Source organism: Mustela putorius, unplaced genomic scaffold (assembly GCF_011764305.1).
Source record: "Mustela putorius furo isolate JIRA1106 unplaced genomic scaffold, ASM1176430v1.1 tig00000174_pilon_pilon_pilon, whole genome shotgun sequence".
In the NCBI taxonomy this organism is placed as follows: domain Eukaryota; kingdom Metazoa; phylum Chordata; class Mammalia; order Carnivora; family Mustelidae; genus Mustela; species Mustela putorius.
Window position 1 is genome coordinate 14,876,631 of NW_025421304.1, and position 26,975 is coordinate 14,903,605.

At 37.9% G+C, this 26,975-nt stretch overlaps 1 protein-coding gene across 6 annotated transcripts in view; it reads right to left on the minus strand.

The window, feature by feature from the left end:
• The window catches only part of RPGRIP1L (RPGRIP1 like), a 135,817-nt gene that overhangs the window by 18,420 nt on the left and 90,422 nt on the right, over nt 1–26,975 (minus strand). For 4 of the 6 annotated variants that reach the window (XR_001178151.2, XR_001178149.2, XR_001178148.2 and 1 more), the window contains 3 exons: nt 26,041–26,174; nt 19,472–23,861; nt 14,555–14,665 (listed from right to left, as the gene is read on the minus strand). Coding sequence is in view for 1 of the 6 variants with exons in the window: in XM_004744191.3 (XP_004744248.1) it covers nt 23,716–23,861; nt 26,041–26,174 (280 nt within the window). In the remaining 5 variants the exon portion in view is untranslated. Of the gene's footprint in view, nt 1–14,554; nt 14,666–19,401; nt 23,862–26,040; nt 26,175–26,975 lie in introns of those variants that run through there. The other 2 variants (XR_001178150.2, XM_004744191.3) reach the window with 2 other exon arrangements.

Sequence of the window (26,975 nt, forward strand, 5' to 3'; positions counted from 1 at the left end):
GACTGATCGAAATCTGCTCCATGAATGTGTAGGTCAGGGGCAGCTAGAGATAGAAGCAGGGTTTATATACTGAGTTTAGGCTCTCCCTCTGTGGATCTCTTCTTTTCACAATCCTCCCCACACTGTTTTGCAACTGCTGTGGTCATCCTAAACTTCTCTTAATATTCATGACTCCTAAACTGAAGGTCTCTGAGTTTTGGCCACTTGTAGTGGCTGACTAAGGCCTGCCCTCAGGCAAATGAGTTCAGGTGTGAGTGTGTGTGTGTGTGTGTCTGTGAGAGAGAGAGAGAGAGAGACATAGAGAGAGAGAAAGAGAGAAAAGGAGAGACAGAAAGAGAATAAGAATGAGAGAAAGAGAACATTTATTTGGTTTATGCCTGCTTTGGGACTTCCTCCAGCACATTCAGATATTTGTATTTTTATATTTTATCCAGAGGTTTTAGTTATTATTCTGCCATTACTACATGCAATCCTCTTAAAAAAAAATGAAGAGAATTAACATAGAGTGTTATCCTGGTTTCAGATGTATAATATAATGATTAAATAATTCTATACATTTCTTAGTGCTCATGAAGATAAATGTACTCTTGATCACTTTTATCTATTTTACCCCTTCTCCACCCACCTCTCCTCTAGGAACCACCCATTTGTTCTATTTTGGGGCCACCTGGGTGGCTCAGGTCATGATCCTAGGGTCCTGGGATCGAGCCCCACGTGGGGCTCTTTGCTCAATGGGGAGCCTCCTTCTTCCTTCCCATTCCCCCTGCTTGTGTTACTTTTCTTGTTAACTCTGTCTGTCAAATAAATACATACATTTAAAAAAAAAGAATCTATTTTTGTTTTTATCTCTTTTTCTTTGTCTGTTTTGTTTCTTAAATTACATGTATGAGTGAAATCGTATGGTATTTGTCTTTTTCTGATTGACTTCTTTCACTATGCATTATACCCTGTAAGTCCATTCATACTGTCACAAATGGCAAGATATCATTCCTTTTTATGGCTGAAAATTAGAATACCTGAGTGACATTCCATTGTGTATATGAATCTTATCTTCTTTACCCATTCAGCTATGGAAGGAAACTTGGTTGCTTTCATCTCTTGGCTATTGTAAATAATGTTGCAATAAACATACGGATGCACATATTTTTTCAAATGAGTGTTTTCATTTTCCTTGGGTAATTATCTAGTAGTAAAATTACTGAATCATATGGTAAGTATATTTTTAATTTTTTGAGGAACTGTTTTCCACAGTGGGTGTACTAACTTGCATTCCCACCATCACTGCACATGGGTTTCTTTTTCTTCACATCCTCATGAACACTTGTTATTTCTTGTCTATTTGATTCTAGCCATTCTGACAGGTCTAAGATGACATCTCATTGTGGTTTTGATTTGCATTTCTCTGATGGTGAGTGATGTTAAGCATCTTTTCATGTGCCCATTGGCTATCCATCTGTCTTCTTTGGAAAAATGTCTATTCATGTTGTCTGCCCACTTTTTAATTGGATTTTTTGGGTGTTGAGTTGTATAAGTTCTTTATATATTTTGGATTTTACCTTCTTATTATATATAAAATTTGCAATTTTTCCCCCATTTAGTAGGTTGTCTTTTAGTTTTGTTGATGGTTTCCATTGCTATGCAAAGCTTTTTGGAATATTCCCAATAATTTAATTTGCTTTTGTTTCCTTTGCCTGAGGAGACATTTCTAGAAAAATGTTTCTGTAGCCGATGTCAAAGAAATTACTGCCTATGATTTTTTTCTAGGAGTTTTGTGGTTTCAGGTCTCATATTTAGACCTTTAATCCATTTTGAGTTTATTTTTGTATATGGTGTAAGAAAGTCGTCCAATTTCATTCTTTTGCTTATAACTATCCAGTTTTCCCAGCACCATTTGTTGAAGAAATTCTTTTTTATTTTATTTATTTGACAAAGAGACATAGAGAGAGGGAACACAAGCGGCGGGGAGTGGGAGAGGAAGAAGCAGGTTTCCTGCTGAGCAGGGAGCCCGATGTGATGCAGAACTTGCTCCCAGGACGATGACCTGAGCTGAAGGCAGACACTTCACAACTGAGACACCCAAGTGCCCCAGTCTTTTCCCCATTGTATATTCTTCCCTCCTTTGTTGTAAATTAATTGATAAGCCTGGGTTTGTTTCTGGACTCTCTATTCTCTTCTATTGATCTGTGCATCTATTTTTGTGCCAATACCATAGCATCTTGATGACTACAGCTTTGTAGTATATCTTGTAATCTGGGATTGTGATACCTCCATCTTTGTCCTTCTTTCTGAAGATAGCTTTGGCTATTTGGGGTCTTTTGTGGTTCCATACAAATTTTAGTATTATTTGTTTTAGCTCTGTGAAAAATGTTGCTGGTATTTTGACAGAGATTGCATTATAAATCTGTAGATTGTTTTGAGTAGTATGGACATTTTAACAATATTTTCCAATCCATTAGCATGGAATATCTTTCCATTTGTTTGTGTCATCTTCAATTTCTTTCATTAATGTTTTATAGTTTTCAGAGTATAAGTCTTTCACCTCCTTGGCTAACTTTATTCCTAAGTATTTTGTTATTTTTGGTACTATTGTAAATGGGATTGTTTAATTTCTTTTTCTGCTAATTTATTATTACTGTATAGAAATTCAATAGATTTCTATATACTAATTTTGTATCCTGCAACTTTACGGAATTTGTTTATAAGTTCTAGCAATTTTTTGGTACAGTCTTTAGGGTTTTCCTTATATAGCATCATGTCATCTGCAAATATGAAAGTGGAAGTTTTATTTCTTCCTTACCAATTTGGGTGCTTATTTCTTTAAGCTGTCTGGTTGCTGTGGCTAGGAATTCCAGCAGTATGCTGAATAGAATGGTTAGAGTGGACATCTTGTCTTGTTCCTGATCTTAGAGAAAAAGCTCTCAGTTTTTCATCACTAAGTATGATGTTAGCTGTGGGTTTTTCATACGTGGCCTGTATTATGTTCATGTATGTTCCATCTGCATCTATTTTGTTGAGAGTTTTTTACATGAATGAATATTGTACTTTGTCAAGTACTTTTTCTGCATTTAGTGGGATGATCATATATGGTTTTTATGCTTTTCCTTATTAATGTGATAGATCACATTGATTGATTTGTGACCACTGAACTACTCTTGCATTCCTGAAATAAGTCCATTTGATTACAGTGAATGATTTTATAACGTATTGTTGGGTTCAGTTTGCTAATACTTTGTTGAGCATTTTGGTATCTATGTTCATCAGAGATGCTGGCCTTTAGTTTTCCTTTCTTTTCTCTCTCTCTTTTTTCTTTCTTTCTTTCTTTTTGTAGTATCTTCATCTGGTTTTGGTATTATGGTAATAGATGTAGAATGAACGAATTATAGAACAAATTTGGAAACTTTCTTTCCTCTTCTTCTTCTTCTTTTTTTGGGGGGGGGAGTATTTTTGAGAAGAATAGGTATTGACTCCTTTAAATGTTTGGTACAACTCACTTATGAAGCCACCTGGTCCTGGACTTCTATTTGTTGGGAGTTTTTGTGGGGGGGGGTTAATTAATGATTCAATTTCAATTCTAGTAATCAGTCTGTTCAAATTTTCTTTTCTTCTTGATTCAGTTTTGGAAGGTTATATGTTTTTAGGAATTTATCCATTTCTTCCAGGTTGTCCAATTTTTGACATGTAATTTCTCATGGTATTCTCTTATAATCTTTGTATTTCTGTGGTTTTCACTGTTATTTCTCCTCCATTTCTAATTTTATTTATTTGAGGCATCTCTCTTTTGTTCTTGATGAATCTGGGTTAAAGTTTATCAAGTATTTAAATCTTTTCAAAGTATAATCCTCTGTTTACCTTTTAAGACTATAAAATCTAAAAAAAAAAAGACTAAAATCTGTTAAGTGTTCACAGATCTTTTTCATTCCATTTCATAAGTATCTTCTCCATGTGTCTTCTGTTACAGCCATGTCCCTTCAGAATATCCATACTGAATCATTCAATTCTTCCCATACTGGGGAGAACCTCTCTGTGTGAATCACAATGGATGTCCCATCAGCTCTGGATCTTTCCTCTGTGAAGGATGGAGTACTGCCAAGTTTGCTCGGTCCTATCTCCTGGGTCAGTGTGTGTGTGTGTGTGTGTGTGTGTGTGTGTATTTTAATGCAAGTCTCTAATCCTGCAACATCTTTCCTCTTATTTACTCAATACAAGTAACTGCTTGACTTCCAAAGTTAAGTTCTCTCTAAAATAATTGAGTCCAGCGTGACAGTGGTTCTGAAACCACACTATCTGTATGTGGAAATAAAAAAATAGAAAATGGAAATAAAAGAATCACAATTTCAAGATGCAGGTGATTTTAGAACTATCTAATTCAATATGCTCACATCAGGTTAAGGTAAAAGATCCAAGGAAGTTGGTTTAATTACGGACATGCTGTCGGTTACTAGCAGAACCAATCAACCTTGTTCAGCAGACTTAGCTGTCTCTCTTTTCATATAATTTGAGGCTATATTTTTCTACTGTCACCAAAGAATCTTATATGAAAGAACTTAATATCTAAACAGCTCCAGGGCTTCAAAAAAAAGCAGAAATGTGAAAATGTAAGTCTCTTCTGCAGTTTTTTAAAAAAAGACTGTAATTTTTTTAGAGCAGTTTGAGGTTCATAACAAAATTGGGTGGAAGGTACAGAGAGTACATAAATCTCTTGCCTTCCCCCAACACCCACTCCCTTATATGCACACGATTCCCCACAATCTACATCCTGTACTGGAGTGGGATGTTTGTTACGACTGGTAAACTTACATTAACATATTATTATCATTCAAAGTCCATAGTTTATATTAGGGTTCACTCTTGGTGTTGGACATTCTATAGGTTTAGACAAATGTATAATAACATGTATCCACCATTATAAGCACCATACGGAATACTTTCACTGTCTTAACTATCCTTTATGTTACACCTATTCCTCCCTCCCTCCCCCTAACCCTGGCAACCGCTGAGCTTTTTCATACTCTCTAGTTTTTTTCTTTGTAGAATGTCATATAACTGGACTCACACAGCACATAGTCTTTTCAGATAGGCTTCTGTTACCTAGTAATATGCATCGAAGTTTCTTTTGTGTCTTCTCATGGCTTTCATGCTGAATAATAATATTCTGTTGTCTGAATGTACCACACTTTATCTACCCATCCACATACTGAAGGATATCTTTGTGGTTCCAGGTTTTGGCATTTATAAATAAAGCTTCAATAATTGTCTATATGCAGGTTTTTGTGTAGACATAAGTTCCAACTCATTAGGGTGAATATCAAGGAGGATGGTTGCCAGATTGTTCCATAAGCATATGTTTAACTTTGTAAGAAACTGCCAAACTGTCCTGCAAAGTGACCATATTGGGGCACCTGGGTGGCTCAGTCAGTTAAGCATTGGCCTTCGGCTCAGGTCATGATCTTCGGGTCCTGGGATCAAACCCTACATCAGGCTCCCTGCTTAGTGGAGAGCTTGTTTCTCCCTCTCTCACTCCCCCTGCATGTGCTCTCTCTGTCAAATAGATAAATAAAAATCTTAAAACAAAAACAAAAACAAAGTGGCCATACCATTTTGCTTTTCTACCGGGAATGTTTGAGAGTGACTATTGTGCTACATTCTTGTGAATCTTGTCAATTCTTACAAATTTTCCAGATTTTGGCCATTCTAGAAGGTATGTAGTGGCATGTCATTGTTGTTTTAATATTTAATTTTCTAATAACATATGTTAAGCATCTTTTCATTTGCTTATCTTCCATATGTATATTTCTTTGATGAGGTGTCCAGATCCTTGGCCCATTTTTAAAATTAGGTTGTTTGTTTCCTTATGGTTGAGTTTTGAGTTCTTTTATATTTTGCACAACAGTCCTTTTTCAGACATTTCTTTTGCAAATATATTCTCCCAGTCTTCTTCTTCTCTTGACATGTCTTTTGCAGAGCAGAAGTTTCAATTTTAATGAAGTCCAGCTTCTCAATTATTTCTTTCATGGATTATGCCTTTGATTTGGGGGTCACTGATTTTAATAGCAAAAACAGTGACAATAACAAGCCTAACCCAAGGTGGGATGTTAATTGCCATAAAAGCAATTATATGGTATTGACTAGAGCTTGATGATGATGTTTTATTTGCCATTTAAGGATTCGTCCATGCAAATCATTCCCACATGTAATATGAAAAAATACACATTCACAATTACTTTATCAGTGTAGCTATATCAAATGAAATATCTTCAGTAGAAATAGACCAGGCTGTGTATGTCAATCCTGATTTGAGATTAGCAGGCAGCAGCCACTTCCCAAGCTGCTGTTCCTGACATCTTGCATGAACTCAAAGCCAAGTATTATCAACACAGGTGTTTTTTTTCATTCCCTGGGAAGCTGGTAATGGTGCTCCATGGAAGAATGCCTTCCTTCTCTGTTTCCAGTAGCAGAAACCACAGATGCTAATGACTATAACTCCACATTCATGTTAAATATCAGAATTTGTTAATCATGGTATAAGAGAGTTGCTATACTATGGCAAGAAATGGCAATGATAGTAACAAGACAATCACACTGCAAGGAGCTGGACTCCAGTGAAATATGTATCAGGGAGAGCTCGGGGGAAAGATATTGGCATTCCTGGTCTAAGAGATAGACTGGGTGTTTATCAGCCAATGATCTCAAATGGATAGATAACTGAAGAAGAGCTCAAAGGCAACAAGGGACTTCTTAAAGAGGATATTGGGGACTGACGCAGAATCTCTTCCACTATAATTCTTTTGATCAATGTAGTTACAGGCATAGCCCAGATCCAAGGAGGAGAAAAAATGGATCCCAGCTCTTGATGGGGGCAGTTTTGAGCCATCATTAACCCACCACCTATTATAATGACTATTTTTTCCTTGCCTATTAGTCCATGGGTGTGAGGAGCCCAAAATGATGATGCACTAACTGTGGCTTCTGTGGGACTCTTACTATGTTGTCTTAGGTGAAATGGTTCCCATCTTAGGACCCAGGACCCCACTGAATCTAAAATGGCAGGGATGGGAAGCACATATTCCACAAATTAGCAGGAGTGGAGGTGAAGGGGCATTCCTACTTCTACCTTTTGGTTTCTGGATCCACATAGTTTCCCTACTGGGCACAAGGCGCCCTATCAGCTGTAGACTCCATATGTAAATTGCATCCTGGAAGATAGCATTTCAAGTTGCTCAGCTGCTTCTGAGCAGGCTCTTCAGCTGCGCCCATAAGAGGACATTCCATTATTCTATTAGGATAGCTGCCTCTGGGCAGAGCAATATTTGGTTGAAGCAGTCCTATCTTCTCTTCCATAAGAGGGGTCCCTTGATCGGAGGCAATGTTGTGTGGGATGTCATTTGGTAGCTCAAACTTTGTTCTCTTTCTGATGGAAATATTGGTAGGGGCATTGTGGACATGGAGCGCAAACATACCCAAAGAAGGTATCAACTGCAGTAAGAACAAATTACTGCCTCCTCCAAAGCAAGAGTCCAATGTATCAAGTTGCCATCAATGGCTCGCTGGTCTCCTTGAGGGGTGGTACTGTTCTGAGGGCTCGGTGTTAGTCTGTGCTGCTGGCAAGCTGAGAATTCAACAGTGCAGTAGTTAGAACCAGTCTTGATGGGAGGGAGTCCATCATATTGGGCCCATGCATAACCTCCATTCCCATCCTTGTTGGCCATCTCTAAGTGAGATTGTAGAGAGGCAGCAAAATCTGTTTTCCGCTCACATCAGCAAATTGGGCCTAATAATCCATAAAGCAATCTAGAGACTTTTCTACTTCCTCTGATCTCCAGTTGTAGTGGACACCTGACCTGTCTCATGAGACCATATGTGTGAGTTTAGGAAGAGGCGCTGGTGTGACCCAGTCAAGTGATGACGTTTAAACCATCTATTTTGGGGTCTTTTTTTTTTTTTAAAGATTTTATTTATTTATTTGAGAGAGAGAGAGAGACAGAGATAGCGAGCAAGAGCACAAGCTAGGAGGACAGGGAGAGGATGTGGGACTGGAGCCCGACTTGGGACTCTATCTCAGGACCCCAGGATCATGACCAAGCCTAAGGCAAATGCTTAATGTACTGAGCCACCCAAGAGCCCCCTATTTTGGGGCATTAATGGTGTTCTCAGTACAATTAATGTACTGAGCCACCCAAGAGCCCCCTATTTTGGGGCATTAATGCTGTCTGGACAGGACTCTTGGGCCTGATTCCAAATGTACCATACTATTATGCAAAAAATTGCTGTAGCATGTCTACAGGCTAAGTAAACTCTTCCTTCTTTCTGGAGAAGTTGCAGATCAGAGGACAAAAAACACATTACGTCCCTGGGGAAAGACACTGTTAGAGTGAAGACAGTTGACGCTGTCATAGAACTGGCCACGGAAGCCACAGCTGGAATTTGAGATGCGGCAGAGAGGACAGGAGAAGGGACCCACAGGCCTCCAAAATGTACTTCATCTGCTTTGGTTCTATTATCCCAAATTGATTTAGAGTCTCTGGTTCTGTCACTGTCAGTTTGGGGAGAAAACACAATGATTAGACTTGGGAATGCTGAGCAAGAGACGTTGGAGGATATCGAGCCATTGAGAAAACATGTGATGCTATTATATGTTCCCTGTGTTAAAATACTTCATTCCAAGATTTATTTCATTGTTTGTGGCTCCCTCCTTTTAAGGCTTTTCTTTCTGTGTATATGCTAAGAGTTTTCTCCTCTGTATTCCTGCAAGATGGTTTTGGAGTTCCAAAGTGTCCTCTTTTAATTCCTAACTGAATTTTTTTAAATTTGAAAACTCTGTTCCATTTACTCTGGATCATCATATCAGTATAAACCCAAAGACATTCAGTGGGTTCCTGACATCAGTCTCCAAGTCTCTAGTTCCTCCTTTTTAAGAAACTGATAATAACTCCAAACCAGTGTTTTTCATTGGCCTTGTTCTACCCAATGTAGGTTAGAATGTGTCTTGGAGTCTGGGCTTAGTTTCTGAGTCCTTGCTTGTTTGGATTAATGCATCATATTTTATTCCCACCCCTCTGCTTTGTCTTCTCCTGCAACCCCTTCCAAAGCATTGTCAGCACTCCCATGGGCACCCTTCTACATTCTTCTCCTCGCTCATATAGTCGTCTTTCATTTGTATGTACAGAGTGTCCTACAGGGTCCCATTTTTTTTTTGCTTGTGGAATCTTGACTTTATTTACAATGCAGTGTGCTTAATCCTGGCTATATGTCATGATTGGTCCAAGCCAATAATGATAATCCTTTCTCCATATTTGCCAGCCTACCCTGCAGCTAGAGGTGGCCACATGACCCAGCTCTGGCCAAGGAGATATTAGCTATGGGTGGGGCTTCCAGGAAAACTTTGGATGATTCATTCAGAAGAGTCTTTGCCCCTTGCCCTCTGCCTGCCTAGAATGCACATATGATGCCTGTAGGTGCCATAGGCGTCTTCTGGCCATGCAGTGAAAAAGATGGTGGGATAGAAATATAAGAAGGGTCCGGTCTTCCAGAGCCCTGTGGAACTGCTGAAACAAGCCAGAAACTGTCTATATTCACACTACATCTCATGGAAGAAAAACAAACTCCTTTGTTTAAACCACTGATAATCTGGTTGATTGTTATCTGACATTCAAAAGCATTTATAACTGATACAAGTTCCATATGCAAACACACCCACATTTTTTGGTCTTCAATTTATAAAAGTGCAATCATAGATACTTCTCTTAGTTTATGGATTCTTGCTTTATATCCTTCATAATACATAGCAGAAATTTCTTCAACTCAATGGGTATAGTTCTAATTTACTATTTAAAAAATATCTTAGGGGCACCTGGGTGGCTCAGTGGGTTGAAGCCTCTGCTTTCGGCTCGGGTCATGGTCCTGGGGTCCTGGGATTGAGCCCCCTCATTGGGCTGTCTGCTCCACAGGGAGCCTGCTTCCTCTTCTCTCTCTCTCTGCCTGCCTCTCTGCCTACTTGTGATCTCTGTCAAATAAATAAATAAAATCTCAAAAAAAATCTTATTAATTGTCATGGATAGGTAATACTGGTACATGGTTCAAAGTTCAATTTTAGTGTATGCACTGCCAAAGTGAGCACTGGTTCAAAATTCAAAATATGTGGTCACTTTCAAACACTAGAAACACTAGAAATTCCTCAAAAAGTTAAACAGAGAGTTACTATATGCTAGAAATTTCACTCCTAGGTATATACCCAAGGGTAATGAAAGCACATATCCGCACAAACAACCTGTATGTAAATATTCACAGCAGGATTATTTAGCCCCAGAGTGGAAAAAAAACCAACAACAACCTAAATGCCTTTCACTGATGAATGAACAAAATGTGGTACAGTCATACAATTGGAATATTACTCAGCAAAAATAAAATAAAAGTAATCCTGATACATGCTACAATGTAGATAAACTTTGAAACATTGATGCTAAATGAAAAGAAGCCAGTTTCAAAAAATATAATATTGCATGATCATGTTTATGTGAGGTGTGTAGAATAGATGAACCCACAGAGACAGAGAGTAGATTAGTGGTTACTTGGAGCTAGGTGTGGGGCAGTAGGGAATGGAGAATGAATGTTAATGGGTAGGTGGTTTCTCTCCAATTTTTTTCCAATTTAATTCCAATTTTCCAATTTATTTCCAATTTTTCGATTTATTTCTAATTTTTGCCTTTCCAAACAATGATGAAATAAATAATCTTGTCTGTACATCATTCCCCATATTTGTGAGTACATATTTGGGATAAAATGGGATAAAATCCTAGAGGTGGAATTCTTGGATTAAAGGATAGATGTTCTTTTTATTTTGATGGAATTGCCAAACTGATCTCCACAGTGTTGGTGGGAAGTTATCCTCCCACTAACAATAGGTGAATGTGTCTGTTTCCCAGAGCCCCAATAGCACCATGTGTTACATTTTTGATCTTGTCAATCTGGTAGTTGAAAAATTAAATTGCATTGTGGTTGTAATGCACATTTTTGTTATTGTGAGCACACTAAGCATCTTTTCCACATCGAATAACAACACATGCAATAAAGTTAATGTTACATTCATTCATGAAGTCATTTGAACTTTCTGTAAATTGTTCATATCCTTTACCAGCTTTTCTATCGGCTTTGGTCTCTTTCTTATTGTTTTCTTTAGGAGCTCTAGTAAGGGAATTAACTGTTTGGCTCATTTTTAGCAAGTATTTTCCCAAGTTTTTCATTGCTCCTTTGATATTATGGTTGGGGTTTTCTTTCTTTCTTTTTTTTTTTTTTTTAAAGATTTTATTTATTTATTTGACAGAGAGAGATCACAAGTAGGCAGAGAGGCAGGCAGAGAGAGAGAGAGAGGAGGAAGCAGGCTCCCTGCTGAGCAGAGAGCCCGATGCGGAACTCGATCCCAGGACCCTGAGATCATGACTTGAGCCGAAGGCAGCGGCTTAACCCACTGAGCCACCCAGGTGCCCGGTTGGGGTTTTTTTTCTATGAAGAAAATTTTACGTTTGGATCTAGTCAAATTTATATATTTACAGATAGATATATAAATATAAATATATAAATAATAAAATTATTATTAAATTATATAAATATAAAATAAATATATAGATATACAAATATTTTATAAATTTATATATAAAGTATACACATTTATGTACTATATTCTTTTATAGCTTCTGGGTTTTGTGAAGTGGTAAAAATATTTATTTCTAGTGCATTTATGGTTTCATTTCTTTACATGTAAATATTTATAGAATTTATTTTGCTTTAAGGAATGGGTAGGGATCCAATTAAATTTTTTAGGTGCATTTTTAGTGATTCTTTTTTTTTAAATATTTTATTATTTATTTGTCAGAGAGAGTGAGAGCGAGCACAGGCAGACAGAGTGGAAGGCAGAGTCAGAGGGAGAAGCAAGCTCCTTGTGGAGCAAGGAGCCTGATGCGGGACTCGATCCCAGGACGCTGGGACCATGACCTGAGCTGAAGGCAGCTGCCCAACCAACTGAGCCACCCAGGTGTCCCTATTTTTAGTGATTCTGACTCCATTGTCAAGTAGTCTACTTCCTTCTGCTAACTTGGTATGCCACCTTTGAGGTGTCAAATTCTTCTAGGTGTTGTCTGTTTTTTTAGAACTTGTGAGTCGTATAGCATTCCAGTAATAAGCCCCTCTTGATCATGACTTGTTATATTTGTAATTTGGTGTTCTAGTCTATTTGTTAAGATTTACTCAGGATTTTTGCGTGTGTGTGTGTGTGTAGTGTTTATTTGGTCTACAGATCAATAATATATCCAGTTCCTTAAAAGATTTCAGAAGTTTTTCTTCTTTTTTTATCTCTGGAACACTGTGAAGCCATTAAAATTATTCAGTCTTTGAAGGTTATTAGAGCTCCCTTGTAAAACCTTCTGAGCCTGATGCTTTTTGGAATTTGCACTTTATTATTATTTTTTTTAATTTTTAAAGATTTTATTTATTTATTTATTTGACAGACAGAGATCACAAGTAGGCAGAGAGGCAGGCAGAGAGAGAGGGAAGCAGACTCCCCGCTGAGCAGAGAGCCTGATGCAGGGCTCGATCCCGGGACCCCGAGATCACGACCTGAGCCGAAGGCAGAGGCTTAACCCACTGAACCACCCAGGCGCCCCTGGATATAGCACTTTAAAAAAAGATTTATTTATCTATTTGAGAGAGAGGGAGAGAGAACACGAGTGGGAGGAGCAGAGGGAGAAAGAGAGCGCATCCCATGCAGACTGCACACAAAGCATGGAGCCTAAGGTGGGACTCGATCGTCTCTGAGATCACGACCTGAGCTGAAACCAAGAGTCTGAAGCTTAACCAACTGGGCCACCCAGGTGCCCCTGGAATTAGCACTTTTAACATTTTATTTCTTCTGTGGAAATTGATATTTTAAGCTTTCTTTCTTTACCAGGGTCAATTTTGATAAGCTGTATTTTTCAGAAAATTATCCATTTCATTTAGGTTTTCAATGTATTTTCAAAGAATTACACAATTAAGACACATGATATTTTAAAATAAGTTTTTTCAGTAGTCGATCTCCCATTGTCCTATTTCATTTGTACTTGTGCTTTCTTTCTTTTACAATGATTAGGTCCATTTTGTGGATTCTTTCACAGAAGTATTTTATTTGTTAATTCTACTATTCGGCTTTTAACTCAATTCCTTAGGCTTTTATTTTTATCATTTCCTTCTCTCTACTTTTATTAGGTTTGCTTTTTGTTTCTTCTTTAACTCTTAAGATAGATATTTAATTCACTTATTGTTATGCTTTTATTTTCATTCTTATATTTAATCTATGCATTTTCTTTGCTTTGCCTGTATCTCAAAGATTCTGATAATATAGGGTTTTCATATCTTTTTTAAAGAAACTGTTCAATTTTAATTTATATTTCTCCATTGACTAAGGAATCAATAACATTTTATTTCCAGATGGAAATGAACTTGTGCCTTTTGATTTTATTTTTCCATTTTATTACATTGTGATAAGACAATGTTGTTGGTTTACATTATTTTTATTTGAAAGAATTTATTGAAGTTTGTTCAATTTTTATGAATGTTCCACATGTATTTGAAAAGAAGACGTATTCTCTTTCATAAGGGTGAAGGGTTCAATATGTATTCATAATATCTATCTTGGGATTATGTTGTTTAGGTTATATATACGTATGTGTGTGTATATTTACATAATTTCTTTTCTTTTCCAATTTGCCCCTGTGTTGAACTGAGAGTATATCTGTGGTCTTTTCTAATTAATTTTCATGTATTTCTCTCCTTATCTCCTGTATTTATGCTTTAGAAAGGTTGCTGCTGTGTTATTTGATGCACTTGTGGATACATTTATATCTTCACTGTGAAGTATGGCCTTCAGTATTATAAAAGTGTCCTTTTGTCTCATTAAGCTCTTTTCCCTTGTCAGATGTCAAGTTCATAATCCCTGCTTTCTTTAGATGCATTTGTCTGGTAAAGTTTTACCCATCCTTTTAATTTTATTGCACTTTGTTTTGGAAGTATCTCTTACAGTGGGGAGTTGGACTTTGCCTCACAAGACAATCTGAAAGCAGTTTTCTTTTCCTAAGTTTGTTAAAGCCATTCATGTTTATTGTTACAACTTAAACACTTGGTCTTAATCCTGTGCGATTATTTAATGTTGTATTTACTCTGCATTTTTACCATGTGCTTTCCATTCTCTGGTCTGTTTTCTTTGCTTTTTAATAAAAAACATGTTGGTGATTAAAACGATTTGTGCTTTTGTTTTAGTAGCTATCTTTCCAATAATATATTTATATAATGCCCATGTTCTCTTTATTTAGGCTTCTACTATTTGGTTTGTCTGTATGAAATGGTGTCTTTGGTCCTTACCTATAATCTATCTGAAATCAATGAATTTATTCTACTTTCCCATTTTTCCCCTTTTCCTATCATTAAGAAATTATGTTATCAGAGCACATAACACCTACATACTATTCTTCCACCTTTTCTCCATCTCTGGCTGTTCTAAGATCTGTAGTTAAATATAATCAGTGCTTACCACAGTCCTTCTAACAGTTTTTTCATTCACTTCTTAATTGGATGAAGGTGGTCTTTGAGTAGATTCCTCATGAAGAGCTCCCCAAATTCTTGCTTGTCTTAATTTCTTCCTCTATAAACAAGCACATGAAAAGATGATCAACATCATTAGGGAAACACAAATCAAAACCATAATGAGATACCGCTTCACACTCACAACAATGGCTATTAAAATGGAACACGGAAAACAACACATGTTGCTGGGAAGTGAGAAAATTGGAACCATTGGACATCGCTAGTACGAATGTAAGATCATTCGGTTCTTATAGAAAACAATTTGGTAGATCCTCAAGAAGTTAAACATAGAATTATCCAATGACCCACTTCTAGATATACACCCAAAAGAGTTGAAACAGGTATTCAGACAAATCCTTATATCAAAATATTCAGAGCAGCACTACTCAAAGTGGTCTGAAGGTAGAAAACAACCCAAACGTCCGTCAGTGGGTGAGTGGATAAACAAATTTGGTTACCCATTCAATGGAGTATTATTCAGCCATAAATGGGAACAAAGTACTGGATGCTACAGTGTGGATGAATCTGGGGAAACAGTATGCTATATGAAAGAAGGCAGACACAGGTCACATACTGTATGATTCCATTGATATTACATATACCAAATAGGCAAATCCTTTGGAACAGAAAGAAGATGGGTGGTTGCCAAGGGCGGGAGAGAGGAGTGACAGGGTGTAAATGCTGTATGTATACTGGGTTTTCTTTTGGAGTGATGAAGTGTTTTAGAACTAGATAGAGCAGTACTGTGAATGTACTAAATGCCACTCAACTGTTCCCTTTAAAATAGTTTCACATTATGTGAATTTTACCATAGTAAAAATTGTTTTTCAATAGCCTTCAGATTTGAAAGAATGTCTGAGTTGGATAAAAAAAATTCCTTGGTTGACACTTTGAGTTCTTGGTGAAACTATTTGACCACTACTGAGTTTCCTATGAATTGCAGTATTGTAAGTTTGTCCTATTTCACTGTTTTCTCTTCAGGATCTCTAACTATACATATATTCGTCTATTATATTTATAATTTTCTCACAGGTTCTTTTTGCCTCTTTCATTTCATATTCTTGGGTCCTTTCATTTCTACCCATTATGTTCTATTGTTGGTTTTCACTCATATTTATTTTTTTCTTAAGTACCTTATAATTTAGCCATCTCAAGGTTAATTTTTCTTTTCTTTCCTAATGTCAGGTCCCATTAGTTCCAGTTTGTCAGTTTCTATTTTGAGTTTTTAAATTCTTGATCCATGTTTTCTCCCCCCATCTGTAAATGCTTGTTTAATTACAAGTAGTTTATGTTGGAATCAAGTATTATATTTTCTTTTGCATCAGGGCTGGTTTTTTTGATTCCTTCTGGGGCTTTTCATCTGAAGTTTTTCTTCAACTTTAAAAAGATGGAAGTATAATGTAAGTTCAGAAATGTAGGCAGCTGATAACCTCATATCTCACGTTCCCCCTTCACTTGCCTTAATCCACCATTGTTAAGCGTCTATCACATGCCAGGAGTTACTGCATCACTTTCCATAAATAATGTCATCCTTCTTGCCATCTGATTAGTGAGTGACCAAGTTTCAGAGTCCTATCCAAATGTTCTTCTTTCTAGGGTCACTCCTAATACATACTCTCATCCCAGGATCCTCAAGAGCAGGGTCTGAAGCAAGGACTTGCACGTGGGAACTGTATTTGGGAAATGATCCCTGAAGGAGGAGGATAGACTAGGAGATAGAAAATGGAAAAGCCAGTGCAAAGTTGTATTATCAAGCTGATCACCTCTATGAGTGATGGGGCTTGATCCTGCTGAAATCCTACAGAATGCACCTCTGGACTGTTCACTGGAGGGATGGATGGGGGACTATTTATGCATTAATTCCTGTCTCCCATTGGTCGAGTCCCCTGGGGTGTTGACTTCCTTGTTTGTAAATAAAAGCTGAAGAAGGAGGATGTAAGGTAGGGCCCAAGAAGGGGTTCACACTATTTCCTAAAGGTTTCCATTATTTCATTTAAGTCAGTTCTCAGTCTTAGTGTTGTCTTCTGTCTCTGACTGCTTTCAAGACTTTTTTTTTCTTTTATTTTCAGCAGATTTTCTAGAATGTGGCTTAAGTGGTTTTCTTTGTGCTTACCCAGCCTGGGCATACAGAATGAGATTGTTCTTGTAATTGTGCCTTATATGTATTCTGAAAAAGTCTTAATCATCATCCTTTGGAATATTGATTCTAATGCCTTTCTTTTTCTCCTGGGTCTTCAGTTATGAAGTGTAATTGTGTAGTATAACTTTCCACACAATCCCCTGTCTTTTAATACAACCCCCCCTTTTTTGTTACTTTTCATGCCTCAGAATGGATACATTTTGTAAAAGGTTTATTTTTTGGGGGGGGAGAGAGAGCAAGGGAGAGCGCACAGGAATTTAGAGGGGAGGGACAAAGGCAGAGGAAGAGAGAGATCTCAAGCTGACTTCATACTGAATGGGGAGCCCAATGGGGGACTTGATCTGACAACCTAGAGATCATGATCAGAGCTGAAATCAAGAGTCAGACAGTCAACTGAGCCACTCAGGTGCCCCAGAATGGGTATTTTTAAAAAAAATTTTTTTTTTTTTTTAACAGTCTAGTAAGCCACTTTTCAATTATGTCTGATTTGCTGTTAGATCCACCTGGTGAATTCTTGATTTCATTTATTGTAATTATAGTCAACATTCATTTATAATATTTACAGTTGTTATCTTTCAATTAATGTCCAATTCTATGTCAAATTTGTCAAGACTGTCTCTAACTCTATTAACATTTTAAAAAAGATTTTATCTATTTGAGAGGGAGTGAGCACAAGTTGGGGGAGGGACAGAGTGAGAGGGAGAATCAGAGTCACCATTGAGCAAAGAGCCCCATGTGAGGCTTGATTTCAGGACTCTGGGATCAGGACCTGAGCCAAAGGCAGACACTTAACACACAGAGCCACCCAGATGCCCCTAACTCTATGAACATGTTAAACATTGTTAAGAGGTTCAAAGATGATGACTTCATTTTCTGAATTACTTGTAGGAGTTTCACTTGTCTGTTGTCTAAGTCTTCAGTCACATGGTCTTGTCTTCTCATGTACCTAGTTATTTTTTAATGTGTATCAAACATTGTGCATAAAAAATGCAGGGATAATTTGAGCCTGAAGGATTTACTGGGGGCTTTAAAATCTCATCTTTGGTGGACTCTAAATTTCTAAATTTTGTTTTTCAAATCCCAATGAGTCTGTTGAAAACTCTGTCCTGCTTTACACCCATGCTTTTAAATTGGCAGCTGCCTCTAGAAGCAAATCAGCTTTAACCTCTGGGCTTCCTTTTGTTCCCAGATCTTACTCCTGTGATTCCTTATAGACCAGGTCACTGGTGGCATTTTGAGTTTTCAAATGCTTCATATATAATGTGTGTGTGTATCAAGTCAGATTTTCTAGTTATTCTCAACAGGTATGCTGGTCCAAACTATCCAACTCATCATTACTAGGGTAGAACTCTATCCTGCCAAAAAGTTTCCTTATTTTCTTATGTAATATGGATACGGGATAGTTAGAGTAAAACTTACTTGTTTTCAATTCTCCTAGACAGGCCGGGAAGGATAATCATATAGGTGGGGAAGAGGTTTGGGTAGCTTACAGGTTTTCTCAGCTCAAGAGTATCCTCTTCTGTTGCTGCAGTGAAGTTTCTTTAACAAATGGCCTCCTTTTAATGAGAATGATACCACCGAATGATACTATCTTGTTCCACTGGGGCCCATAGTGTCAGCTGGTTCTTTCTTTCACTGCCACATCTCCCAAGGATACCTCCCCCTTTCAAAGTGTGTCATTCTCTTCCAAGTGTCTTCCCAAGGCTACTAATTCTGGTTCTATTCACTTTCCGAGCCCATTTCACTTCTCGAGTAGCCAATAACTCTGACCCACTAGACCTCAGAACTGTTCTCAGCATTTCCCTACTGAACATGGCCTTTGTCCTACTAAGGGAACTTGAGTTCATGTTATCTGTGTTCTAGTGCCACTAGAATCCTGTCACACTCTCTTATGTCTAACCCTTACCTGGGTGTGGGCTTCTGGGCTGATGTTTACTTCCCCCATTTAGTGTAAAATGAAGTTTGTAGAATTTTCTTCTCCTAGTTATATAGTAGGAGTGGATAATTTCTTGTTCTGTTAGAACCCAGAACAGTAACACATATTTTTAACTTTTAGATAGTGTTATTTTTTTAGTTATCTTTTTGTTATTTTCTAATTGTATTGCATTTTGCTTAGTGAAACAGTTTAAAGGATTTCAATTCTTTGGAAATTGAGACTTCCTTTGTGGCTGAATACATGGTTGTGTTTTTTTGTTTTTTTTTTTTTAATGTTCCACGTGTGTTCTATATTTGCTTGAGTTTAGTAAATATATTAAGCACATCTTCTAGACTTAATTTTTTTTATCACAATTACAATCTAGTAAAACTGATGTGGCCATAATATTTTGTCCATAGTTCTATCAACTTGTTGCGTCACGTACTTCAAGGCTATACTGTTAAGTGTACATATGTTCAAGTTCATTAGATCTTTGACCTGTTGTTCCTTTTACTGGTATAAATTGTCCTTCTTTGTCCTTTGTTTTCCACCTTGCATTCTATTTTGCCTGTTACCTTGCTTCAATGTCAACAGAAGATATCTATCTCATTTTATAGGTTGTCTTGGCTCTCTTGGCTCCCTCATCTTGGGCTATGTGTAGTCTGTTTTCTTCTTCAAATTATCCAATTTCTCCTACTGTTAATGATAGCACGTGTAATTCGGACAAAACACATTAATGCCAAATAAAGTTTGCTTTTAATGACACATTTCCTTAAAAAAAAACAAGTCCTTATGCTTCAGTTCCTTACCAGTGATTCCTGAGAGCTTTCTGAGTTCCAGTCTCTGTTGCTTCACTACAAAAAGCAAAGACACAAAAATTAGCTTGCTGTTCGCTCAGTTTCATAATGGCTGACTAAAAGTGCTCCTGTCATGTTAAATTAAGAAAAGTCTTCACACAAAGGCACATTTTGGGAATGTCACTGGAGCTCTCACCAATGCTGGTATCTAAAGAAGTGGTTGTAGCCCAAGATAAGAGAAAGGAAAAACATGTGCCTTGATTGACATAAAAATTAGTAGGGGGACAAACAGATGGGAGAATATAGGTATAAACAGAACAGATGACAGAAAGAGGAAGATCAAGATGGCGAATTTGACTTACAAAGAAAACCAGTGGTGTTCACTGTTCACCAGGGGTGATGCTGTTACAGGGATGAGAGAGGTCAATCTCGACAGAGAGTGAGAAGGGGCAAAAGGCAGAAGAGAAGCCTTCGGGTGTCCACCACAGAAAAGAGGCCACAATCTGAGAGAACCAGATTTTTACTTCAGAAAAACTGAAGGAGAAACATGGTTTAAAGATATAAGTCTGTTAGGTGGAAAATGAGAGGGTAAGAACAGAAGGTGTAACAATACCAGGAACATGGGCTCACTTTTCCAGGAGGTTAGACTGTCAGGTTCAGTCCAGTGGTGGCTCTTCGAAATGGAACAACAACAACAAAAAATCTATCTTGCAAGATAAAAGAGATTAGGATGAGAGATATTTCTAATTCTGTATTTTTAGTTTTTAAAACACTTGTTTCTATATCTTTGATATTTTTTAGCTTTCTGGTTGACCTAGAGGTTGTTTTTGTTCTGAACAAAGGGGACGTAAAGCTGTTTGTTTCCATTCATGGATCTAATTAGGCATGTTGTCCAATCTATAATAAATCATGGGCTTAGATTTTCTTTGTCAAGGTAGTCAGAGGCCTTCAGGCATGAGTGACTTATTGAAATGTACTCTCATAGTTGGGGATAAATTATCATCCTGATATTGTCAATCACTAGATAATGTGATATCCCTAGAGCTCTCCCTTGGTTGTTCTGTACTACACAAAGATGGCATTTTATTTTCATATTTGGTCACACGCATGATTCACATTTTGCCATCTAGTGAATAAGGAAATCATTCCAAATTCAGCAATGGTGGCAGCTTGTCTAAAAAAAGTTATTTTCCATATCCACAAAAATGTTAATCAGATTCTTGTTAGAACATGTGTAAGAAGTGGTTTTCATTGTCACAGCTCTTGATGTCAGATTACTTAAATAATTTATGTTTTGTTGTGGGAACACGGGTGCACGCAGAAACCCCCCCCCCCCAGTCACATGACCACCTCTGAGCCCACACTTCTTCATAACACATTAAAAAGTATTTGTGTTTTGTGGTAACAAATGAACGGCAGGAACAGCAGAATTTCAATGTGGCTGTTCTTTATTTGATTAAATATATTCTCTATTTATTCTTAAAAAAACTAATTTAACTTAAATGGCAATAAACCATGATAATTTAGAAAACATGTTGAAATCGAGAGTGAAGAGAAATGTTCTCTATGTAAACCGCACTGTAAACCATAAAACTTATTTTTGTCAACTGCTTCTCGTGACAGTGGCTGGGAATTTGACATTTCTACTACAGTAGGCAAAAAACCATGTAAAATACACTCTCCCACACACCACATCACATCTCTATTTATATTTCCAAACTAAAAGCATTACAGACCCCAAAAGTGCTGAGTGTACTGTGTACATTTACACCAAGAGCTGTAAGTCCATAAAAATCTTGCCTTCAACTGGGGTATTAGTGTGCTAAGGCCACCGTGGGTGCCCCCTCTCCTGCTTGCCATGCTTAATGGTTCAGGCTTGGTGCACTGAGAGAAAACCATTGCTCTGTAATCCAAAAAGGTGGTGAGCTTTTTTCAATGAACTCGGGTCAACACAAGACAGCAAAAAAAACTCTTCTCGAACAGATTATGAAACCCACTTGAAGCATCCATACGATGGCTTTCAATACCATTTACCCCACTTCAAAAAATATGGCAGCAGCTATCCGATTACTTAAGAAGATGAGCTTTGTAAGAATTTACATAGTTGGAAGGTGCATTATTTTAAAACGAGAAAAGAAATCTTTAATAATCTCTACGGCAAACATGAATGTGACAGAAACATGGCTAGTTCTCTAATCATATCTGAGGTATACATTCCACCCAGCTGACGAGGTCTCAGAAGTTCCCTAATAAAAACTCCCCCTCTCTACTTAAAGATCATAAGAAGTCAGTGCAATCCGGTTCTTTTCCCTGCAGAAAGAGTATTTAGTTTGGGATGTAACGTTTTAAAACAATAATACAAACCTCCTGGGAGAATACCACAATAAATGTCTCAAAAACCACTCAGTTAACCCCAGGGTATAATTCGGCTGTTTTAAATTACTGCAGGGAATATTATGGTCCTTAATGACACCGTAACTGCATGAAGCCAAAGAAAGCTAGAAAGCAAGGCCAAAAAGATGAGCTCAGAGCCAGCTGAAGTGACAACAAACATGTGGCTGTTTACTAGGATTGGAGAGGTTTAGTCTGCAGATGTTTGTGGTCTCTAGAAGGTTCCAGAGGAATGAGTTATTATGAAGATTTGCAGAGTTTGATGAGAGCAAGATTCTTCTTGGAGATGGCGGGCCCCAGACAGGGAGGCCCAATGGTAGAGACAGAATTTATAGATTTCTGTGGTCAGATCGTACTCTACTGGTCCCACAATGTACATCAACAAATTAATATTGTACGGATGTCATTTCAAAGCCTCCTAAAGACGAGAGTCATTATTGAAGCCATTAGAGCACAGATGGTTCAAACTATATGCAGATATTCATACTTGCATTTTTGCATTATAGCTGCTTTTTTTTTTTTCTGTTGAACTGTAATGAATTGTCTCATAATCTATTCCATCTTCTTGCCATTAGCAGGCTTTGAATGTTCACAAATAGGAGCAAAGAACTCATTTTCCAGAGCTTTAATCACACAAAGAGGGAATGCCTAATTCTCTAAATGAAATGGTCTGTGATCACTGAAGCAGAGATTTAATATATCACGGCAAATTAGGTAGATTTTAATAAATTACTTATCTCCCTGAATACTTTACATATGCTTAAGAAGGAACATAGCCTGTTTGCAAACAGTGAAAACCCACAGCCTATAAAAATCCTTTGAAGAAAATGACAAATAAAAAAGTAAATTAAAAAATGAAATGCATTATATCCTAGACCTCCAGAGACAATTCCTTTGCAGCATTGATTCACAGCTCCATTAAAAATATCAATTAAATCCTTCAGTGAGATTGGGTAAAAGCTAGAAAATTAACTTTCTGAGCTGCTTTTCGAGGATCTGGTTATCCAGATACACCCCACCATTGTACAAGCTTGATGTAAATTTTAAAAACGATAAAAAAAGATATTCCTTTCAGGTCTAACTAAGCATATCAGAATTTGAGTCATACTTTTAATAATTTCTTTCTGTATCATAAGCTAAGTTTTCAAAACATGAATTTCATGTATATACATACATGTACCTGTCTATCCCCCCTCTTTATACACACACATCCCTGGATCCCATATCACCATTACAGATCCATAAAAATCATACAAATGGGAAGAAGTGTGATTTTTAGGAAAGAAAACCAAGAACTTGCAGTAATTTAATAAGTTGGTGCCAAGTTTCATTCTTTATATTTAATTGATAGAAACTGCATGCATCAAAGAAAATGCATACTGAGCTTTAATGTGCATAAAATGGATATTAGCATTTTAAAGAGGAAGATTAACACATTAATCCAAGTAATTTTCATATATTGCTTCTAATAAAATCTTCACAGTATAAAACTCTTAATGAGGCTAATCACAGGCATTCCATTTAGTGGGACGATTAGGGATAACATAAAAGTATTTCTTTTCATAGGTTTTCTAAGATTTATCCTTTTTGCTTATTAAAAATAAAAATGGGACTAGCATGTCGGTTCTTCATACGAAAGTGTTGAAAATGCAAATGGGCTTTCTCATGCTATCATGTAGGTATAAATTATTGAGGAGGTACTGCCCATGGTGGAGAACTGAAGAAAAATAAACAGATGGAAAAGGATACAAAACTTGACCACCACAAACCCAGGGCTCCCCCTCCCTGTGTCCCATGAATTCTAGATTATATACACCGGAGTAATTACAGAAACCTCCTCTCAGAGCTTTCACGTGAGCGTTTACTCAGGAGCAGGACGTGCCTCTGGAACGGCTTCTTTCAGCCTCCAAGTCGTCTCTGTGTTGCTCGTAGACGGATCGGAGGGCATGGAGTGCTTTGATGGTTACCCTGAGCTTGCCGATAGGTCCACCACCTCCCCGTGCATCGAAGACTAGGGAGAAAAATGGCCAAAAAGTGTTACTGTCATTCAACAGATTTTTCTTTAGATAGACTACCTGAAATGGGAATTGCAAACACGAAGACGGCTCTTTAAAAGTCCAAAGTTCACTGGCACCTCAGAAATCTGTAAATTAGGGGCACCTGGGTGGCTCAGTGGGTTAAAGCCTCTGCCTGCAGCTCAGGTCATGGTCTCAGGGTCCTGGGATGGAGCCCCACATTGGGCTCTCTGCTCTGTGGGAGCCTGCTTCCCTCCACTCACTTCCTGTCTCTCTGCCTACTTGTGATCTCTGTCAAATAAATAAATAAAATCTTAAAAAAAAAATCTGTAAATTAAAGCCTGTCCTACATGTAGGAAGATACACATTTCAGGTCTATCACGTGTGCGAATACTTACTGCCTGTGGATTTAAGACTCCTGCTTGCTCCTAAAGCTGATCTCGTGGCAAGGCTGTAGGATGACGAGTCCCACACAGGCTTAGAATTTCTCAGTTAGAAGAAATAAAGTCTAGAAGGGATAAGATACGACAACTCCCCAATTTTTTTTTTTAAGGAAATCTTGAAACATAACTGGGTATACAATGACTTGGGTGGAGACCTGAGCAGGCAGGGAGGTCATTGGGCACCAGGGGTTCCCCAGCTTGATCCCGAGTTTCCTTACACCTCTTCTTCACTGCTCTGTCTGGCACCGAACACAGCATTAAAATCCTGACCTGACCCCCGAGTGTTTAATTTTTTTGACTCTCCTTCAAAACACGGCCACAGGAGCTGTCTGGGACAGATTAGTGTGGCCACACGTGGATTCTCAGAATGGGAAGATGGGCTGCTAACCAGAACGAACAGGAGAAAAGCTGAAGAACATAAAGCCTAGATCACTTTCATTGCTTTTCTCAGGCTTTCTTGGTTCTGGTTGTCTTTCGGAGGGTTTAGGTTAATATTTTAATCCTCTCATCTTTTTCTGTGCCCAAGTTGTGACAAACTGTCATGTAGCTAGATATGGGTAGTTTAGAAAGATTTCCCAGGATAGGTTTCCAGTTTGGTTAATCATCTGGCTTGATGCTGACCTGTGAGTAGGTGGCACATATACAGGACAGAGAGCTTGACACGGGAACCGCAGCTGAACTGTGGGGGAACAGCGTCTGGCACTTAAGAGGTGCTCACATGCTCACATAAGTGTTCACTGGATGCATGAACAGCTGAGGAAATCAGCCGTGTATAGTCTACGGGAGATGCTCTGCTCACTTGGCAAATGTGACTAGGACTCAGCCTCATTTGTCCATTTACTGTGTACAGCCCTGGCTATCCTCATTAAGACTGTTTTTTTTTTTTTTTTAAAGATTTTATTTATTTACTTAACAGACAGAGATCACAAGTAGGCAGAGAGGCAGGCAGAGAGAGAGGAGGAAGCAGGCTCCCCACTAGCAGAGAGCCTGATGTGGGGCTCGATCCCAGGACCCTGGGATCATGACCTGAGCCGAAGGCAGAGGATTTAACCCACTGAGCCACCCAGGTGCTCCCTCATTATGACTGTTAAACGGCTGATTCATAAAGCACAATTCCTTGAGCATGTTCCAAGTATGTTTGATGAGAATCTGGAGGGTAGAAACTAAGCCGTGATGGGACTCATGCCTTTGAGGCAACAACCCAGGAGAGTACATTTTGTCGGGAATCCTTTTCTCCTCTCTGCATCCTGCTAGGAAGTAAGTGACCATTTCGACTCGGAGTCATTTGCAGTGGCTGTATCACTGGATTGTAGCACTGAATTAAAGAGAAGCCTTACAAAAGACACCATAATGATGACTCGGAATAACATGCCTTGGCTGAAATAAGGCTTGACAGCATGAAGCTTCCATAAACAGCATTAAAAAAAAAAAAATCCAATGGCCACATTTTTGTCACACACTCATCCCCAATACTAACAAAATGAACAATTCCTTGTGAAGTGCAATTAATTATTTTAAAATTTCTGTTGATTGAAAGGAAGGCAGAGGGAGAGGGCAAGGGAGGGAGGGAGTGAAAAGCTTCCGGCTTTAAAAAAAAAAGAAAAGCTGGAGTTACAAAGGAGTCAACCAATGTGGGACTCAACGTCCCTGTAGCCAGCAAAAAAGAAGGTTTTAATAAAGAATTTGGATTTCAGCATTTGTTGTACAAATTGAGCAATACTTTCACTCATACCATCGATATTTTGCTCGATGATGTCTCTCCCTTCCTGAAACATGTCAGCGAGGTCAATGTTAGCAATGCCAATGTCCTCGCACTCCAGATCCTGTTCATCCTCTGGAGGGTCACTGACCACGGTGAAGCGGACACTGAGAAGGGAAGAAAAAAAAAAACAGAAAATCCCCACAAAGTGAGGAAAAAATCATCATGAAACACAACTCCCAAATGGGGTTTTATCACTAAGTATGAAATCTCGAAGTTTCCAATTATTCCAATAAAAAGCAAATTACATGAGGTTAGATAAGTTATTGCATGAACTACTAGAATTATTATAGCACGCCGAGCCTTCAAATGAACATAAATCCACTTTTCTGAGTGCAGATTAACATTTAACTCTAGAATCTGAGAAAATTACTAGGCAAAGAGAAGAACCAGATGTTCTAATACACACTATCTGATTGTATTGTGACACATTGACTTTTAAGGCTAAAAGGATCAAGTGAATAAAGACTGTGGAGATCAGGGCACCATTTTCAAAAGAAATGCAACATTTTCTACTTCAGAGTGTAGAAATGTACAACTTCAGAGTGGCTACCAAGCAATTTATTAACTCTCTGCATTCTCTGGAATGCAGGGACCATGCTCCCCAGTAACATTCTGAGTCACATTAGATAAATACTGTCGCTCTGCCCAACAGCTACATGGAATGTTTGTACTACTTCAGCAATCTTTTAACTTACAATCCTAGCATCCAAATTTTATTTTACTTTTAGACATAATTGTAGGGTTCCAATGGAACTGATCTGAATTAGTGGCTTGTGCTGAGGCCAAACACACTTGGATTGACCAAATGACAGGAATTTACAGTTAAGTACTCTTTTGATATGTCTTGGCAAGGGAGCTTAAACCATGGATACTTGTAAACTACCATTTTAACCATTTTCAAAATG